The sequence below is a fragment of the Ovis canadensis genome, chromosome 1, assembly GCF_042477335.2.
Source record: "Ovis canadensis isolate MfBH-ARS-UI-01 breed Bighorn chromosome 1, ARS-UI_OviCan_v2, whole genome shotgun sequence".
NCBI lineage: Eukaryota > Metazoa > Chordata > Mammalia > Artiodactyla > Bovidae > Ovis > Ovis canadensis.
The window spans coordinates 112501883-112523126 of NC_091245.1; the positions used below are offsets into that span (position 1 = coordinate 112501883).

The 21244-nt window shown below is 42.9% G+C and overlaps 1 protein-coding gene across 1 annotated transcript in view; it reads right to left on the reverse strand.

Annotated features, from left to right (window-relative positions):
* Positions 1-232: 232 nt before the first annotated feature.
* Positions 233-21244, reverse strand: part of LOC138416614 (CD48 antigen-like) — a 78268-nt gene continuing 57256 nt past the window's right edge. Inside the window, exons 4-6 of the mRNA XM_069546117.1 lie at positions 6023-6319; positions 2637-2900; positions 233-597 (exon numbers count right to left, since the gene is read on the reverse strand). Of these exons, the coding sequence (XP_069402218.1) occupies positions 518-597; positions 2637-2900; positions 6023-6319 (641 nt within the window). The 3' untranslated portion in view covers positions 233-517. The remainder of the gene's footprint in view (positions 598-2636; positions 2901-6022; positions 6320-21244) is intronic.

Below are 21244 nucleotides of genomic sequence, written 5' to 3' on the forward strand. Positions count from 1 at the left end.
AAGAGGAAGTGATCTGTGGTAGGACAGTTTGTTGAAAGGGAAAATTGTCTTTTAGTGACCCTATCAGCTCCAGGCCCATGAAGAACCACAGAGGAGGCAAACAAAGAGCAAAAATTCCCATTGTTATGCCAGTGGTGGGCCTGGGAGCTCTTGCCATCCTATAATGAAAGACCATGGTGAGAGAGCTTTGTCGATTTGATGGGCTTTTTGGATCCTAGGGATCAATAATCAGTTTTGACAATTATAGCATTGTTTATTGAAACAAAACATTGCAGATTATGTTCTGCCCATTTGTGGTGGGAAAGCACATATGTATATGTATGCTGGAAAAACAATTAGAAAACATAAAATAAAATATTACTGTGATTATAAAAACTTCATGTGAATGTTCTTTTAGACATCTCAGTCCATTCCCTTATTCCATATAGCCAGAGCTTCTGTCCTGGTTAAGAGCCGATTGCCAATGAGGTGAGGGCAAGATCTTGCATTCTTGAAGTTTCACTCTAGTTAGCTCTTCTCAGGTCCAGAGGAGATTGACAAGAGTGGTTACCATGATCACTAGCCAAGTTGCCGTCCAAGCTACTCCAGAGGAGGAGGCTGAAAGAGTAAGAAAATGCAAAACATTTATGTGTCCTGATTAATTTGTTGAGAAGGGGAGGGGGTGCTGGACTTTGGCGTGGGAGCTTCCATAGCAAGGGAGTGTGTCTCCTCTCTGAATCCAGGCACAGTGTGCCCTGCACATCCTTTTTCCCAGATGAGCAAGAGCTCAATCTCCCAGATGCAAAGTAGAAAGAACACAGAAATCCTCTAAATATTACTGGCTTTGCTGAGTCCTGTACATGAAGATCATCTTGGCATGTCTGTGGGCTTAGCAAAGAATCATTCTCCTACACTGGACAGCAGTTAAGTAGGGCAGACCTTCAAGTGCAGTAGTTTATATGATACTGTATGCTAAGTTTAGGGGAGAAAGGATTGCCTGTTGATCACTACCAACTTGGTAGGGAAGGAAAAAAAGAAAGGGAAACTAAGAGATAGAGAAGTGTAGGGCAAGGGAGAGGAGGAGAGGAGAGTGATAAATTCTGGAAGGGGAATTAAGGATGCTCTTCTAGGATAATTGAGGTAGCTGAAAAGTAACAAGACGGGCTTAGACCTCAAAAAAGAAATGTATTATTGCTTTCATCCTCTCTGTGAATGGGCAGTCACTTTCATTCTATAAAGAACAAGGACTGTGTCTCTTCCTTTTTCTGGATCTCAGGATATGGTGTTGACATAAAGGTGATTTTAGAACCACCCAGCCAACTGGTGGTCTCATGGTCAGACACCAAAGTCTTATACTGGATCTTCAGTGGTAGAGAAGCAGGGCATTATCATGAAAGACTGGAAGACATGACCAGTTGGTTGGGAAGAACACAGAACTTGTAGTTTCTATCGTTCACATATAGGAGCAGAGGCAAAGAAATCAGCATAGGTGAGCAGGGTAGTCTGGGTCCAGGAAGACCATGGAAGAGCCATGTCCCCAGGAGCCGCGATCCCTGGTGACTGGGCGTGCAGAGGGTCTCAGGTAAATGTTGGCACCACGGGTACGAGTTATTCTGGAGAGATGTATACACCAGGGCTTGGGGATGTGATTCCAGGTGTGTGGAGAGTACAGGGCCTAGAATGCTGAAGAGAGTGATTCAAATTTATCAGCTGGCCCCCCAAATCCCTAGTGTCTCTAGAATTAAAAGGACTTGGTGGGTCTAATTTAACCACCACTCACTGAAGGCTTCCTAGATCCTGTGCTAGGTAGTTACCTGTATTGTCTAATTTAATTCTCAGAACAGTATGAGATAAGAACTATTATTTTGTCTTATTTAAGAAGGACATGACTTGTAGAAGCTTAGTCACTTGTTTAGCTAATAAGTAATAGTCACAGGATTAATCCCAGGTGTGATTGATTCCAAAATCTATAATCGTAGCTACCCCACAATTGGACCTGTGTAGGCTTGAGAGAGAGCCAGGAGTGATGCTCTATTGAGTGGGGCCTCCCAGGAAATAGAGAAATCTCAAACAGGAAAGCCAGAGTTTGCCTTTCCGACTTTATCAAGGGGCATACACCTGGGAAGAGCAGAGAATCTCAGTCCTAGGGCCAGGCTCTGCTGCTCACCACTCGTTCCCACTCATATTCATCCATTTGGCCCTTCTTTCTTTTGCTCCTCACTCCTCCTCAACCACTTCTTGGCCCTTCTTTCCTTTGCTATCTACCAGAAACACCTTTATGTTGCTGTACAACACTATCTGGACTGTTCCTCTACTTGCCGTTTTCCTCCCTACTCATCTTGAAATCTCAGTTTATCCTGCAAGGACCCTGCCCTCAGATTCCAGGACCATGCACTTATTAAAGCAGGGCAGGCAAAGGGGACATGAGAGCCCTTTGCAGGTGAGGACACTGAGCTCCACAAAGGTGAGGGAAGCTTGCTGAGAGACCATGTCAGAGACACAAGGAGAATCCAAGTCTACCACACCTCACTGGTGCCTTTGGGATTCTCCACCAAACTCTATGACAGGCAGCAGGAAAAGATCCCCACACTTTTCTTCATTCAAGAGAAAACTAGTTACCCTGTGCCCACCTCAGCTCCCTTGGCAGAGACTCTTACCTTGTACACAGGGTGAAGTGAAGTGGATTGTGTTGTTTTGGCGGCTTATAGGATTGCTGACTTGGCAGGTATAAGACTTTGAGTAGCTTTCTGGCGTGTGGACATCTTCAAGCACACTGCTCTGTAGCTGTTTTGGAAAGGACCCTGATTCCCAATACCAAGTATAGGTTACAGAATGGCCCTGGATCCCACAGGATAGCGTCAGGTTGCAGGTGTTCATTTTCTGTGTCATGTTAACATTTATTTCAGGCTTCGGTACAGGGTCTGAAGATGAAGAGGTTATAAGATGAGACAATGGGTTTATGCATTTATGAAGCTTTTATGCTGGGAGGGTTTAGCCAACAAATTGCAAAGGGAGGTCCTGAGGAGCAGCTATGGAGAAGAGGGCCCTGTAGAGGGAGCTAGTGGGCAATTTTGACCTCTATAGGCTTCAGAGGGAAAGAGCTACTCCTTGGTGTGAAGCTAAACTGAATCCAGAAGGGGGAGCCAGTTACCCAGAAATAAAATGGAGTTATGCCCATCTGTGGGCGAGAAAGAACAGCAGAGTTTTAGCACAGAGATCAGCTAGAGTTGTACTTGATATTCCAACTGTCTGAGCTATTCAGGGCCCCTTCTCTAGCAATGACCCACATTTGGCACCTTAGCCCATCAGTCAGTCCTTCAAGAGTTCTTGGGCTCAGATACAATGAGAGTCCTGTAAGAGCTACCACTCTACACCTTTCCTGAACTCTGGCAGAACTACAGAGAGCCTCATGGATCTCCCAGCGCAAGCTGGTAGTGATGAATTGCATCTGTTAACTTTGGCATCTCAGTGCCTGCCACAGAGCAGGTATCCTGATGAAAGGGAAAGGTGAATGGATGTAGGAATGGATGTATGTAGGGATGAAGCTGTTATGCAACAGAAAAGACAAAATACTCCCTTCACAGTGAGACAAGCTTGGGTCCTGGACTTGGCTCTGAGAGAGTGGCTCTGAGAGGCAAGACAACTAACCCTCTGAACGCCTTCTCACATGGAAATGACCCTACTTCATAGCACAATGTTAGTAAGATACAGTACCATCATCTGTGAGTAAGTGCCTTTGCTGCGTGTGATGTAAGCATGTTGAAGGTCACAGCATCATCACTGCTTTCATCCTGCGGGCAGATGGGTTGAGATGTATTCCCATCATCTGCTCCTTCCTTGACTAGGACTGCTTTACCTGAAATCCTCTGAGGTCTTCTCCTTCTGGTCAAGGGTAAAACACCTGCAGAATCAATGCAGCTCAGAAGTCATAGGATTAAAATGTAGCAGAGAATTGACCCAATCCGAGCTGGCTTCTGGGTTGTATGTCTGTGAGGGGCGATGGAAGCTCTACCAATCTGACCTCATGAACTCGAGATCCATCTCCTCCATGAAGCCTTATCACATTGCTGGACTCCTCTTGCATACTTTACATGAGCAATCTTCATATGCTTATTCATTTCCTGTGGTCTGGCCTCAAGTCTAGTAAAGCTTCGGCATTTCCCATAGTAACCAGCTCAGCCCTGAGCTCTCCAGAGCCAGATGGAGCAGTCTGGTTCCAAGATGCCCCCTTTGAGCTTCAGAAATTCCTGAGCTGGAAAGAAGGATGATCCTTCCACTAATTGCATCCTCAGAGCCTTATCCAGAGGCAAGTGTACTAAAGCCACGTAGGCTTATGGCTTGTAGGATATTCAGAAATTTTGCAAGTTGGTTGTAAAATGAAATTGATAGCAGTTTACAGTTGGCTGTAAATGGGAATATTTGCCACAAAAACTGGTAAATGATGTATATATGAGACCTTTTTTTTTAAATCACTGTAGGAACCTTTGAATATTTCCTGTTACTAGTACATCTTGCAAGTTTAGGAATTATGATATGGAGGAAGTGAGCAAGAAGGTGATTCTAGCCCCTTAGACCAAGGGTCATCATGACCCATGTTAGTGGGACATGAATATATACAATATTCTTCATTCTTTGCAGCATTTTAGCATTTTTACGGCTCCTCACCAGACACAAGACCTTCTGGCACATTTTTTTTGTTGTTATAATTTTATCATTTTTGACTGCACCATGCAGCATATGGGGTCTTTGTTCCCCAACCAGGAATTGAACTCAACACGCCCCCTGCAGTGGAAGCCTAGAATCTTAAGCACTGGACAACCAGGGACGTTCCAGCATTTTAAAAGTGTTTTCACTTTCATTATCTACTTTGAAAATCCTAACATTCTAAAAAGTTATAATTATCCTCACAATATGATGAGGAACTCAAGTCTCTGAGGGGCACATCTCCCTTGGATGTCTGCCCAGCCCTCCTCCTCTCATAATTGACAATCTCCCCAAGAACCAAGTTTCTGCCTTATAAGCTGAGTCTTTGGACCATAGGAGTTTAAATCACATACCTGAACCAAGATGGGCTAGTCAATTTCTCTCTCTTGAGACTTTAACTAAGAGACATGAAAGCCTAGACTTTGAGAGAGATAGTCTGTACTGGCAGGGACCCACTTTCACATGAAAGATTCCAGTGGCTAGAGGCTCTGGACTGAGCCAGGCTCTCATTCTTCCTCCTCTTCAGTCCTTTTCAACTCTTCTAAACTTCTTTCATTGCTTTAAGAAGTCATAGCTTAAGAAAAAAATTCTCCTTTTTTGCTAAAGGTATATCAAGTTGGTGTCCATTACTTGCCATCAACAGAATCTTACCTAATGGGACAGAGATGTCAAGATCTTTCACCAAGGTCACACAGCCAGTAAGTGTGGTCCAGTGGTTAAGAATCTGCCTGCCAATGCAGGGGACATGGGTTCCATCCCTGGTCCAGAAAGATGCCACATACTGCAGAGCAACTAAGCCCATGCATTACAACTACTGAAGCCCACACATCCTAGGGCTAGCAAGCTACAGCTACTAAAGCCCACATGCCTAGAACCCATGCTCCACAACCAGAGACTCCACCACAATGAGAAGCCCATGCACCGCAACAAAGAGTAACCCCCACTTGCCACAATTCAGGAAAGTCTGCGTGGAGCAAGGAAGACCCAGTACAACCAAAAAATCAATTGAAAAAGAAGAAGAACTCAGAACTTATTTGGACTGATCACAAGAGAACATGAAGAGAACAGAGAGGAAACCATCTTTGTTGTCTCCTTCCTCTTCAAATCTTAGACTCTCTAATGTCAGAAGAGGTTTCAAATGTCCCAAAGTTATCTACTTTGGGGTCTGCTGGCCCAGACTCACTTCCAAGTGGAACTGGCTCCAGGAGAAATGGATTAAGCCTGTCCTGAGGTTTTCTCTCCCCCTCCCATGGAGAGTCCCCAGAATCACCAGGAAGCTTCTCAGTGATCTTTCTGGGGTCCCAGAGTGGGGACTAGCCCTTTGGTTACCGTAACTCACCAAGCACCATCAGAGAGATCTTGTATTCCTCCTCGTGTCCATTGTCCTTCAGCACCCTCAGGAGGTAAGTACTGCTGTCTTCCTTCTGGACCTTGCGGATGTGCAGTGTGCCACTTTGAGAATCAAGTGTAGCCCTGTCCTTAAATTTAGTATCGAAGTACTTAGTAGGCTCACCAGATTCCCTCTCTACAATCTTCTGGTCAGTAGTATAAAACCAGGCGAGTGATCTGTTTTTCATAGGCAGATTGGAGATTTGCAGACTCACATTGTCACCGGGGGTTGCATATTTTGAATAGCCTGCCAATGAAAGTCAGAATGAGTGAGACCCATTTTAGAGAAAGCAGAGCTGCCCAGTAGCCCAAAGCCTGGGCTGGTGCAACAAGGAAGAAGGGAGAGATTTTTGCTTGGGGGGAGAGAGTATGATCTTTATCAGAGGACCTGATCCCTGATCAGGAATTCAGTGAAAGTGAGAGCTTGAGAGTCTTCCCTGGTGGCTCAGATGGTAAAGCGTCTGCTTGCAATGTGGGAGACCTAGGTTCGATCCCTGGGTTGGGAAGATCTCCTGGAGAAGGAAATAGCAACCCACTCCAGTACTCTTGCCTGGAAAATCCCACGGATGGAGGAGCCTGGTAGGCTACAGTCCATGGGGTCTCAAAGAGTCTGACACGACTGAGCGACTTCACTTTCACTTTTTCACTTTAGAGCTTGAGAAGTGGGCATGGGGATAGGCAACGTGCTTATAATCCATCTAATTCTACCCTAGATGATAAAGAAAAGGGACACTGAGCTGGCCCTGCCTCCCTTCCTTACTCTCATACCAGGACATTTTCACATCAGATGATAAGTTACCTTTCCCCTCTGTGCTTGTGCTCTCTGTGACTCAGTTTAGCTCTCTAGCAGTGGCTTCCCAGTTGGCATTAGTGGCAGCTAGAATACGCCTGCCAATGCAGCAGACACAAGAGACACGGGTTCGATCCCTGGGTTGGGAAGGTCCCCTGGAATAGGAAATGGCAAACTATTCCAATATTCTTGTCCAGAAACTTCCATGGACAGAGGAGCCTGGCGGGTCCATGGGGCTGCAAAGAGTCAGACACGGCTGAGCAACTGAGCACACACAGCACTAGGCAAGAAGTAAAGGAGACACAAGGTTTGAAATGAAGGGGAACAAGAGTTATTCAGTGACAAAGTATTATAGAAGAGTGAGCATTTTATTAACAAAAAGATTGTGCTATTTTTCTGGCTTTTGTGATCTTTGTATTTGTTCAGGTTTTAAAAACTTGCCACACATTGGGACTTCTTTTCTCATTCTAACTACACTTATTTTCGTTCCTATTTGCATTTAGAGTTCTATTCTTTTTCTCATGAGAGCACCCCAAATTGTATAAGCCTCAGTTCTTAAAGACCTGGTTTCATGAAGGCAAGAAGAAAATGATGATAGCCAGAAGATAAAGATGAAGGGAGGTCTGCTAACTCTTGTAAATGAGAGAAATCTCTGTATAAATGTACAGACTGAGAAAGAGCAGTGAGTGCTGAGTCGCTTCAGTCATGTCTGATTCTTTGCAACCCTATGGACTGGAGCCCACCAGGCCCTTCTGTCCATGCGGGTTCTCCAGGTAAGACTATTGGAGTTGACATGCCCTTCTTTAGGAGATCTTGCCAACCCACGTATAGAACCCATGTCTCTTATGTCTCCTGCACTGAGAAATAGCCATAGGATGAAGCTAATAGTAGAGGAAAGCGGAAATAAATCTCTATCACTCTTACCTCAAATACTGTTACACAAAACCTCACATTGCTCAGCATTGTATCTACACCTATTTTGGGGGTTGGCAAAAAAGTTCATTTGGGTTTTCCCATAGGCTGTTACTTTCCACATGTCTATCATTTACAAAAACATTCTTTTGAATAAAGATTAAAAATACCTATGGCCCCAGGTCTTTCAAGTTCCTAGTCATTAATCCTTCCGACTATCCGTTGAACAGTTAGTTATGGAGCATTTAACCTATGCCTGTTGCATTCAGAGACACACTTAGGCATCAATTTCCACAGTGCTTCTGATTGGTCCATCCCACGCTCCATAATCTCTGTGACATAATCAGTCAGTCCAAACGACAATATTTGAACAATGACTACATGCCAGGTCATGTGCCAGGCTCCAACACCAGCAAGGTAGACAGAGTCTCTCACCTCTTAGACCATTCAGCCTCTTCAGGAGCATATATTCTATTTAGGATTCCTAAATTATTGGACACGTATTCTAGACTTGTTCTCATTCCATTGCTTGTTTCCATGTGAGTTAATAAAAGCGGTGATAAAGGGCAGCCTAGGTCAGTGTTTCTCAGCCTTGGCACTATTGACATTTTGGGCCAGGAAATCCTTTTGCAGAGATGTCTTTGTGTATTATAAGATGTGTAGTGGCCTCCCTGGCCTCAGCTCAGTAGATGCCAGTAACATCATTCCAGTTGGGATCTTCAAAAATGTCTCCAGACAATGCCAAATACTCCCAGGGAGGCAAAAATCTTACCTCCTTCATTCTGGTTGAAAACTGTTGGCTTAGGTATCCTTGGTAGACTCTCCATCAAGTCTCAAAAATATGCTGAAGAATATAGCACAACCCACAAGTAACCTCTTTATTTCTAAGGAGGAAGTCACCGCCATCTACCAGGATGGCGTTTTTTTTTTTATCATTATGCATACATGGTAAAGGAAGGGGGAGGGACAGCTGCAACATCCTGTTCATGCCTATATGTTAAAACTCAGATCATATTAAAGTCATCCATTTAATACCTGTTACTTACCTTTACCACCAGACTAGAAGCTTCCTAAGGACAGAAAATGAATCTTATAAATTAAAGTCATTTCCATTGTAGAATGGTAGTTAAGAACATGGGCTCAGGAATTAGACTATTCAAATCCTGACCCTGTCACTTAATAGCTGTGTAACTACGAACATTTTACCTGACCTCTCTGCCTTCATTTTAGTTTATCTTACAGAGTGTGTGATGATGAAGTTCATGTATCAAGATTACTGAGTTAAAGGATGCCCAGATAGCTTGTAATACACTCTTTCTGGATGGTCTGTAAGGTTTTTTTCAGGAGAGATTAGCATTTGAATTGGTACTTCAAATTTGACTGGGTAGAGAAGATCACCCTCACCAATGTGGGTAAGCATCATCCAACTTGCTAAGGCCCAGAATTGGACAAAAAGGAAAGAATAAAAGCAAATTTCTTTCTACTGTGAGTTGGGGTATTCCATCTTCTTCTACCCTTGAGCATCAGTGCCCCTGGTCCTTGGACCTTAGGACTTGAACTAGAGCTTAGACCACTGGCTTCTCTGAAGCCTCTTGTGGAAGGATGAATGAAGTAGAGTCTACTGAGAATGAAGATTACAGAGTGTAGAAACTCAAATTGTGAGTCTATATATTCTCAGATCTGTGGATTTCTACTGAAACTACACAAGGAACTTTCTTGGCCTTCATCTTACGGGTGGCAGATTATGGAACTTCTCCAGAGAAGTACAGAATATGGATTATGCTTCCATAACTATGTGTGTGTGCTAAGTCAATTCAGTCATGTCTGACTCTGTGTGTCCTCATGGACTGTAGCCCCCCAGGCTCCTGTGTCCCTGTCTATTCTCCAGGCAAGAATACTAGAGTGGATTGCCATTCCCTTCTCCAGGGTAATTTCCCGACCCAGGGATCAAACTGACATCTCTTACGTCTAACGTGCTATGGCTGGCGAGTTCTTTACCACTAGGGCCACTTGGGAAACTGTGTGAGACTCACTCTCTTTGTATATCCCATTGATTCTTTTTCTCTAAAGAACCCTGATCCAGAGTAACAGAAATAAAATGTTTAGAATATAATTTGATTAATTCAAACAATCAATACACATAAAATACTTGGTATAATACTTGGAAGATTCAGTTCAGTTCAGTTCAGTCATTCAGTTGTATCCGACTCTTTGCGACCCCATGAACTGCAGCATACCAGGCCTCCCTGTCCATCACTAACTCCCAGAGTTTACTCAGACTCATGTCCATCGAATCGGTGATGCCATCCAGCCATCCATCCTCTGTCGTCCCCTTCTCCTCCTGCCCCCAATCCCTCCCAGCATCAGAGTCTTTTCCAATGAGTCAACTCTTCGCATGAGGCGGCCAAAGTACTGGAGTTTCAGCTTCAGCATCATTCCTTCCAAAGAAATCCCAGGGCTGATCTCCTTCAGAATGGACTGGTTGGATCTCCCTGCAGTCCAAGGGATTCTCAAGAGTCTTCTCCAACACCACAGTTCAAAAGCATCAATTCTTTGGCACTCAGCTTTCTTCACAGTCCAACTCTCAATTCCATACATGACCACTGGAAAAACCATAGCCTTGAGTAGATGGGCTAGTCAAGGGCTTCCCTGGTGATGTAAAGATTAAAAGCGCCTGCCTGCAATGTGGGAGACCTGGGTTCAATCCCTGGGTTGGGAAGATCCCCTGTAGGAGGAAATGGCAACCCACTCCAGTATTCTTGCCTGGAGAATCCCATGGATGGAGGAGCTTGGTGGGCTATAGTCCACAGGTCGTAAAGAGTCGGACACGACTGAGCGATTTCACTTTCACTTTGACTACATGGACCTTTGTTGGCAAAGTAATGTCTCTGCTTTTTAATATGCTATCTAGGTTGTTCATAACTTTTGGTTAGTAGATAATAAATGTCAGGTATTGTTTATTATTATTACCTACATTATTTTTTGTATCCATAAATTCTATACTGTGCATAAATTATTGAGACGTTCTTTTTAAAATTTTTCATATGCTTCAGTTTATTCTATTTTTTAAAGTTAAATTTATATTTTTTATTAGAGGCTAATTACTTTACAATATTGTATTGGTTCTGCCACACGTCAACATGAATCCGCCATGGGCGTACACGTGTTCCCCATCCTGAACCCCCCCTCCCACCTCCCTCCCCATACCATCCCTCCGGGTCATCCCAGTGCACCAGCCCCAAGGATCCTGTGGCATAGCTTATTGACATGTTTAACACCTGCCATTAAACTCATTTTATTGTGCCAAAACAGTGGTAAAATAAGGACTAGAATTTTTTTAGGAACGAATGCCTATCTGTGAATCTGAAAGTATAGAATGTGGTGGAAGGGGGCAAAAAAAAAAAAAATTGCAGCAACTCCTGCAGAGGCTTTCACCTATAAGCTAGATCTAGTAAACAACATCAGCATGTGTAAAAAAGAAACAAACCAGGTCTTTGGTTAGGACATGTGATTATAAGAAAGAGTCCCCAGCACCATCGTAAGACTAGAGAACTTACCTGAAACTTCCTTGGGCAAAGAAAAATGAGGATGAACTCACTGAGGAATAAAGAATACAGAGCATATAGACTGAAGTTATGATTCAGACTCAGTTATAATATACATTATTTCTCCATCTGAGAATGAAGTCTGCTTCATAATAATAAAACAGGGAACATTTCATACAAAGATGGGCACAAGAAAGGACAGAAATGGTATGGACCTAAGAGAAGCAGAAGATATTGAGAAGAGGTGGCAAGAATACTCAGAAGAACTATACAAAAAGATCTTAATGACCCAGATAACCACAATGGTGTGATCACTCATCTAGAGCCAGAATTCTGGAATGCAGAGTCAAGTGGGCTTAGGAAGCATGACTTAGAACAAAGCTAGTGAAGGCAATAGAATTCCAGCTGAGCTACCCCTCAAAGATGATGCAGTGAAAGTGCTGCACTCAATACGTCATCAAATTTGGAAAACTCAGCACTGGCCATTGGACTAGAAAATGTCCATTTTCATTCCAATCCAAAAGAAAGGCAATGTCAAAGAATGTTTGAACAACTGCACAGTTCCACTCATCTCACACATCTTGCAAAGTAATGCTCAAAATTCTCCAAGGGAGGCTTCAACAGTATGTGAACCAAGAGCTTCCAGATATTCAAGCTGGATTTAGAAAAGGCAGAGGAACCAGAGATCAAATTGCCAACATCTATTGGATCATAGAAAAAGCAAGAGAATTCCAGAAAAGCAGCTACCTATGCTTTATTGACGACACCAAAGACTTTGACTTTGTGGATCACAACAAACTGTGGAAAATTCTTCAAGCGATGGGAATACCAGACCACCTTACCTGCTTCCTCAGAAACCTGTATGCAGGTCAAGAAACAAGAGTTAGAACTGGACATGAGACAATGGACTGGTTCAAAATTGAGCAAGGGGTACATCAAGGCTGTATATTGTCACCCTGCTTATTTAACTTCTATGCAGAGTACATCATGCGAAATCCTGGGCTGGATGAAGCCCAAGTAGGAATCAAGATTGCCAGGAGAGATATCAATAACCTCAGGTATGCAGATGACACCATACTTATGGCAGAAAATGAACAGAAACTGAAGAGTCTCTTGATGAAAGTGAAAGAGGAGAATGAAATATTTGGCTTAAAACTCAACACTCAAAAACGTAAGATCATGGCATCTAATCCCATCACTTCATGGCAAATAGATGGGGAAAAAATGGAAACAGTGACAGACTTTATTTTGAGGGGCTCCAAAATCATTGAAGATGGTGACTGCAACCATGAAATTAAAAAACGCTTGCTCCCTGGAAAAAAAGCTATGACCAACCTAGACAGCATATTAAAAAGCAGAGACATCACTTTTCCGACAGAGTTCCATCTAGTCAAAGCTATGGTTTTTCCAGTAGTCAAGTATGAATGTGAGCGTTGGACCATAAAGAAGGCTGAGTGCCAAATAATTGATGCTTTTAAATGGTGGTGCTGGAGAAGATTCTTGAGAGTCCCTTGGACCACAAGGAGATCAACCCAGTCAATCCTCAAGGAAATCAACTCTGAATATTCATTGGAAGGACTGATGTTGAAGCTGAAACTCCAATACTTTGGCCAGCTGATGCCAAGAGCTGAATTGTTGGAAAAGACCCTAATGCTGGGACAGACTGAAGGCAGGAAGAGGAGGGGATGACAGAGGATGAGGTGATTGGATGGCATCATTGACTCAAAGGACATGAGTTTGAGCAAGCTCCAGGAGTTGGTGAAGGACAGGGAAGCCTGGCATACTGCAGTCCATGGGGTCACAAACAGTCAGACATGACTGAGCGACTGAACCTGAACTTACAACATTAAGATCTTGTTTGTCCAGGATATCCCCAACACGTTCCACAGAACTTCAAACTAAAGCGTGAGGAGGAGGGGGAAGATATAACAGACACAGAGTCCCTGAGATTGTGAACGTTTCAAAGGCGAACACCATGTCTTACTCAATTGTGAATCCCCAGAATACTTGGCTCAAATTTCTTGTTTAATATAGAATGGATGGGACAAAAATCTATACATAAGTGTTCCCATTCATCTCCTAATAACCTCCAAGTAGTCATATTTTTTATCCCACTTAGCTTGCTTTTGCTTGGTATGTGTGTGTGTTAGTTGCTCAGTCACATCTGACTCTTCTCTTTGCAGGCTCTTGGACTGTAACCTGCTAGGCTCTTCTGTCCATGGGATTTTCCAGGCAAGAATACTGGAATGGGTTGCTGTTTTCTCCTCCAGGGGATCTTCTTGACCCAGAGATCAAACCTGTGTCTCCTGCATTGCAGATGGATTCTTTATCACTGGGCCACCTAGGAAGCCCTCCTCTTGCTTACTTCTTAAGATTTGTTTGACCTTTATGAGGAACCACTCGGGTTGGTTTAGAAAATAGAGGTTCTGTAACATTATGGCTCAAGAGAATGAGAATCTCTGAGCTGTAGAGGAATGGAATAGTTTGAGAAGACTGAAGAGGGCAGATAAGTGTACGATAGGAAGTATTGCTATAGCTTATAAATTGTATTCCTTTTAACATCTTTTGAGAGACTTCAAGTAGAAATTTGAGTTACTTTTTTTTTTTTAATTACTTGTGGACTTCCCTGGTGGCTCAGATGGTAAAGTGTCTCTCTACAGATGGAGAGACCCGGCTTCAATCCCTGGGTTGGGAAGATCCCCTGGAGAAGGAAATGGCAATCCACTCCAGTATATTGCCAGGAAAAGCCCATGGACAGAGGAGCATGGAAGGCTAAGGTCCATGGGGTCGCAAAGAGTCGAACACGACTGAGCAACTTCACTTAGTTACTTGTGAACAATGAACTTAAGTATCATGGTTTCTTAAGTATCATAATGTGCCCACCTGGGCCAGTGTAGGAGTCCTGTCTTACACTTGTGTGTGTGAGTCACTTAGTTGTGTCCAGTTCTCTGTAACTCCATGCATTGTAGCCTGCCAGGCTCCTCTGTCAATGGTATTCCCAGGCAAGAATATTGGAGTCGGTAGACATTCCCTTCTTCAGGGGATCTTCCTGTCCCAGGGATTTCACCTGGGTCTCCTGCACTGCAGGCAGATTCTTTACCATCTGAGCCACCAGGGAAGTCTTACGGTTGGGTCCTGGATAACAGAATCAAAGATGACTCTTATGACATATACAGCAGAGGAGCAGTGAAGAAGCTGCCCAGAAAGTTGTTTCTCAAAAGATACAACACAAAAGAGTGCTTAGTGTATCATTCATGGTTTCAGGTATCTACAAAGCAATGAAAAGCAGCTAGAGAAACCTTGAAATGAAAACCCAGCAGCCTCAAATGGGCTGAGACTCATGCTTGAGAATAGCAAAGGAAAAGTGAGTTTTGGGAAAAGGATATGAAAAAAGAAAGAATATATGTATACGTATAGCTTCCCTGGTAGCTCAGCTGGTAAAGAATCCACCTGCAATGTGGGAAACCTGGGTATGATCCCTGAGTTGGGAAAATTCCCTGGAGAAGGGAAAGGCTACCCACTCCAGTATTCTGGCCGGGAGAATTCCATGGATTGTATAGTCCGTGGGGCTGCAAAGAGTCAGACACGACTGCGCAACTTTCACTTTCACTTTCATATGTATAGTAGAGTCACCTCGCTGTACACCTGAAGCTAACACAATATTGTAAATCAACTCTACTCCACTATAAAATAAAAATGAATTTAAAAAGGAACAGTGAGTTTTGCTATGAAATGTCTAATGATAGTGTGGCCTTCAAAAGCCACATCAAGATAGAAACAGTAGAACGAATGCTTGATTAACCATAAAAAAATGGAAAAACATTCTACTCTTCTAAAAGGATCCTATAATCCAGTCACAAGTTGAATAAAGATGCATTAATATTACTATTATACTATAGATTGCAAAAATTAGCATACAGACATTGTAGCACAATTTGAGATATCAAAGTAGTGGTTTAGTCTATTACAGAGGATTGTCTAATAAATTCAGATAAATTCATTGATATTTTCCTTTCATTGCTGTCATTGTTCAGTCACTCAGTCATGTCTGACTCTTTGCAACCCCATGGACTGCAGCACTCCAGGCTTCCCTGTCCTTCATCATCTCCCAGAGCTTGTTCACACTCATGTCCATTGAGTCAGTGATGCCATCCAACCATATTGTCCTCTGTCATCAGGACAATTGTCCTCCTGCCTTCCATCTTTCCCAGCATCAGGGTCTTTTCCAATGAGTCAGCTCTTCACATTAAGTGGCCAAAGTACTGGAGTTTCAGCTCTAGCACCAATCTTCCAATAAATATTCAGGGTTGATTTCCTTTAAGATTGACTGGTTGGATCTCCTTGCAGTCCAAGGGACTCTCAAGACCCTTCTCCAACACCACAGTGCAAAAGCATCAATTCTTTAGTGCTTAGCTTTCTTTACTGTCCACCTCTCAGATCCACACATGACTGCTGGAAAAACCATAGCTTTGACTAGACAGACTTTTGTCAGGAAAGTAATGTCTCTGCTTTTTAAGATGCTGTCTAGGTTTGTCATAGCTTTCCTTCCAAGGAGCAAGCGTCTTTTAAATTCATGACTGCAGTGACTATCTTCAGTGATTTTGGAGCTCAACCAGATAAAGTCTGTCACTCTTTCCATTTCTTCCCCATCTATTTGCCATGAATTGATGGGACCAAATGCCATGATCTTAATTTTGTGAATGTTGAGTTTTAAGCCAGTTTTTTTCATTCTCCCCTTTTCCCTTCATCACGTGGCTCTTTAATGCCTCTTTGCTTTCTGCCATAAGGGTGGTATCATCTGCATATCTGAGGTTATTGATATTTCTCTCAGCAATCTTGATTTATGCTTGTGCTTCATCCAGCCAAGCATTTCACATGATGTACTCTACATATAAGTTAAATAAGCAGGGTGACAGTATATAGTCTTGACGTGTTCTTTTCTCAGTTTTGAACCAGTGCATTGTTCCATGTCCAGTTCTAACTGTTGCCTCTTGACCTGCAAACAGGCTTCTCAGGAAGCAGGTAAGGTGGACTGGTGTTCCCGTCTCTTTGACAGTTTTCCAAAGTTTGTTGTGATCCACACAGTCAAAGGTTGTGTCAATGAACCATAGTCAATGAAGCAGAAGTAGATGTTTTTCTGGAATTCTCTTGCGTTTTCTATGATCCAATGGAGGTTGGCAATTTGATCTCTGGTTCCTCTGCCTTTCCTAAATCCAGCTTGACTATCTGGAAGTTCTTGGTTCACATACTGTTGAAGCCTCCCTTGGAGAATTTTGAGCATTACTTTGCTAGTGTGTGAGATGAGTACAATGGTGTGGTAGTTCAAACATTTTTTGGCATTGCCTTTCTTTGGGACTGGAAGAAAAACACCTCTTCCAATCCTGAGGCCACTGCTGAGGTTTCCAAATTTGCTGCCATATCGAGTGCAACACTTTCACAGCATCATCTTTCAGGATTTGAAATAGTTCCACTCAAATTCCATCACTTCCACTAGCTTTGTTGATAGTGATGCTTCCTAAGGTCCACTTGACTTCACACTCCAGGATGTCTGGCTCTAGATGAGTGATCACACCATCATGGTTTTCTGGGTCATTAAGATCTTTTTTGTATAGTTCCTCTGTGTGTTTTTTTGCCACTTCTCAATATATTCTGCTTCTGTTAGGTCCATACCATTTCTGTACTATATTTTGGCCATCTTTGCATGAAATGTTCCCTTGGTATCTCTAATTTTCTTGAAAAGATCTCCAGTCTCTCCCATTCTGTTGCTTTCCTCTATTCTTTCTTTTTTTTTAAGTTTTTTATTTTTTAAATTTTAAAATCTTTAATTCTTACATGCGTTCCCAAACATGAACCCCCCTCCCACCTCCCTCCCCATAACATCTCTCTGGGTCATCCCTATGCACCAGTTCCGAGCATGCTGTATCCTGCATCAGACATAGACTGGCGATTCAATTCTTACATGATAGTATACATGTTAGAATGCCATTCTCCCAAATCATCCCACCCTCTCCCCCTCCCTCTGAGTCCTAAAGTCCGTTATACACATCTGTGTCTTTTTTCCTGTCTTGCATACAGGGTCTCATTGCCATCTTCCTAAATTCCATATATATGTGTTAGTATACTGTATTGGTGTTTTTCTTTCTGGCTTACTTCACTCTGTATAACCGGCTCCAGTTTCATCCATCTCATCAGAACTGATTCAAATGAATTCTTTACTTTGATAACTTTAGGAAGGATTTCATGTTTCTCCTTGTTATTCTTTGGAACTCTGCATTCAGATGGGTGTATCTTTCCTTTTCTCCTTTGCCTTTCGAGTCTCTTCTTTTCACAGGTATTTGTAAGGCCTCTTCAGACAACCGTTTTGCATTGTTGCATTTCTTTTTCTTGGAGATGATTTTGATCACCACTTCCTCTACTGTGTTATGAACCTCCATCCATAGTTCTTCAGGCACTCTGTCTATTGGATCTACTCCCTTGAATATATTTGTCGCTTCCACTGTACAATTGCAAGGGATTTGATTTAGGTCATACCTGCATGAAGGCAACGGCACCCCACTCCAGTACTCTTGCCTGGAAAATCCCACGGACGGAGGAGCCTGGTAGGCTGCAGTCCATGGGGTCGCGAAGAGTCGGACACGACTGAGCGACTTCACTTTCACTTTTCACTTTCACGCATTGGAGAAGGAAATGGCAACCCACTCCAGTATTCTTGCCTAGAGAATCCCAGGGATGGGGGAGCTTGGTGGGCTGCCCTCTATGGGGTTGCACAGTCGGACACGACTGAAGGGACTTAGCAGCATACCTGCATGACCGAGTAGTTTTCCCTACTTTCTTCAACTTGCGTCTGCATTTTGCAATAAGGATTTCATGATCTGTGCCACAGTCAGCTCCTGGTCTTGTTTTTGCTGATTTTATAGAGCTTCATCATCAGCTGAAAATAATATAAGCATTCTGATTTTGGTATTGACCATCTGGTGATGTCCATGTGTAGAGTTGTCTCCTGTGTTGTTGGAAGAGGGTGTTTGTTATGACCAGTGTGTTCTCTTGGCAAAACTGTGTTAGACTTTCCCCTGCTTCATTTTGAACTCCAAAGCTGCCTCTCCAGGTATCTCTTGACTTCTTCCTTATTCTCTTATATATACATATATATACATACATATATTTGTTTTTCTGGTATGTTTTTGTTTTTTTTTAATTTTAAAGTTAATTGAAAAATATTTTGATTTGCCTTTTAACAATTCCATATTTTATTCGATATAAAACTACTCAAAGTACTACTTTGATTTAATTCTAACAAGAAGTAGCTGTTCATGTGTCTGCATGCTTAGGATAAAGTAACTGTATTTGTGTGCAGTTTATAAATGAGGCAGACCTTTCCTACGCTTACCCATGTTTCTTGTCTGTACAGAAGTAAAACTAAAATGGTGTAGGGGAGGGGAATCAGACCAAAACAAGTGGTAATTTCATACAAAAAGGTCTACCCAGGAAGAAGGAAGTGTAAAGGGGAAATTCTGAATACTCTAAAGCAAGTCATGTGGTTTCTCATAAAATTTTATCAAAAGCAGTGTTTTACAGATACTGACATGGAGTTACATGCAGCTCTCTACTGAGATAAACTGTTTAGCAAACGTGTACAAACCTTTCAGGGAAGTAATTCGGCAATAGGCAACAAGACTTCAGATGCATGTCATGGGGCAAGATGAAGAGTACAGTGCTCTTTCCTGAGATGGGAAGTCTCATGAATTTAATCGGCCAGATGACAGTGACCAAATGCATGTTGAGGAAGCCCCAGGTTTGTGGAGGTTTATTACACAGCAATGGATAGCTGGAACCAAGATGAGGAGTTAGATTTTGGAAATGTGTTTGAAGATGGTTAGAAAGCAGAGATTCAGTTCTGTGGCCCAGGAGAGAGCACTGGGCTTTGGAATTTCCTGATGATATTCCTGGCTCTTATCTCTCTCAAATTGTATTGTGGTATTGTGGTCACAATCACAGAGCAATTTCACATTCTTTATTCCATTGATCTTAATAATAACCCCTTGACAAAATGGGGGGCATATCATTATACCCATAATAGAGTTGAGAAAATTGAGACTCAGGAAGCTTTTACGATTTATAGGAAACCCCATGGCTTAGAACTCAGAACAAAGGTCTTACAGCAATTATCCTCCAATTAAAAATCAAATTAAGAAAAAAGAAGATACGTTTTCTGATTCCCAGAATAAGCTATTTCTATTGCACTTTGTGGTGCTAGAGGGAGACAAGGAAGATGCCTGCTAGTGAGGAGTGGGCCTAGAGATCAGAGAGCTGAGAAACTCAAGTCTGAGGAGGGCCAAAAGAAGAGATTTAAAAAATACTTCTCAAATTTCTCCACAAAAACATGCATTACTGGGAAAAAAAGAATAATGATACCCCCAGGAAGATCTGGACAGATAGCCTGAATGGAACTTCTTTGATGTCATTCATTCGTAGGATTAACAATTATTTATTCATCCCATGCCACGTGCTAGGCACTGTATTAGGTTCAGCAATGGACAAGGTCCCTGTGCTCAAGAGATCCAGGAAGCAGACAGCCAAGCAGTTCACCAGCCATAACCTGGAACCTGAGGCTTCTGCGAGGAAGTGACAGAAGAATGGGAGGGGCTGGAGAGGGGGCATGCAGGACATTTCAGGCAGAAGGAAAGGCATGTATATAGGGCTAGAGGCAAGAGAGAAAGCACCTCCTCCAAGGCAAAGCACAAAGTTGAATTTAGACAAAATGTGGTTATGGGGTGTTGTTTTATCACTCAGTCATGTCCAAGTCTTTTGTGACCCCATGGACTGTTGCCCACCAGCCTCCTCTGCCCTTGGGAGTTCCCAGGCAAGAATACTGGTGTAGGTTGCCATTTCCTTCTCCAGGGTGTCTTCCTGACCCAAGGATTGAACCCACATCCCCTGCATTGGCAGGTGGGTTTTTTTGTACAACCACGGTGCCACCAGGCTTTGGGGTGAGGGACTCATAAACTGAAGATAAAAGAACTATCTGCAGGCGTACTCTGCACATGAAGAGATTTAGACACAATGGCCTCATGTCTAGACAAAGCACTGAGATAGTCCGCTTCTCTTGGCATGTCTATCTTTCCCAACAATTGGATGAATACTTCATACCAGCCCCTACTCCCAAGGTCATATTAGTGACCTATGAGCTGAGTAAGCCCCATGGAGCTCACACAGCCACAGGAGGCCTGAAGACAGCATGTCTCCAGACGTAGTGTAGGGGAGCAGAATGTGCCACCCTAAGATGTGTCTCTTTGGCATATTAATTGTTTCAAGTAGGTTGTTTTCTAAGGAAGGAGCAGACATGGTAAACATTCTAAAAACCTTGTACGAGTTACTCTGTCATAAGAAACATTTATATTTGTAAGGGAAATCTCCATTAATAAAGGTGTCACCCTCTCTTTACCAGATGAGGAGGATGACCAAATCTCTGGAAACTCTTATCAATGCAGAAGGCACTAACTTAAATCTGCCTAACAACCTCACCTTTATTTGCTGTGTTTTCCTGATAATCTCCCCAAACTGTCAGCCTCAACATTCTCTTTCGTCTTTAGCAGAGGATGGTATTTAAGATGAGGGCTTCAGCCATTTTAGCAAGTTACTTGGTTTTTCTGGGTTTCACCCATGTGAAGTCGCTCAGTCGTGTCCAACTCTTTGTGACCCCATGGACTGCAGCCTATCAGGCTCCTCCCTCCATGGGATTCTCCAGGCAAGAGTACTGGAGTGGCTTGCCATTTCCTTCTCCAGGGGCTCTTCCTGACCCAGGGATCCAACCCGGGTCTCCTGCCTTCCAGGCAGATGCTTGAACCTCTGAGTCACCAGGGAAGCATGTACACAATATTAAACTCTGATTTTCTCCTGTTAGCTTATCTCATGTCACTTTCATTCT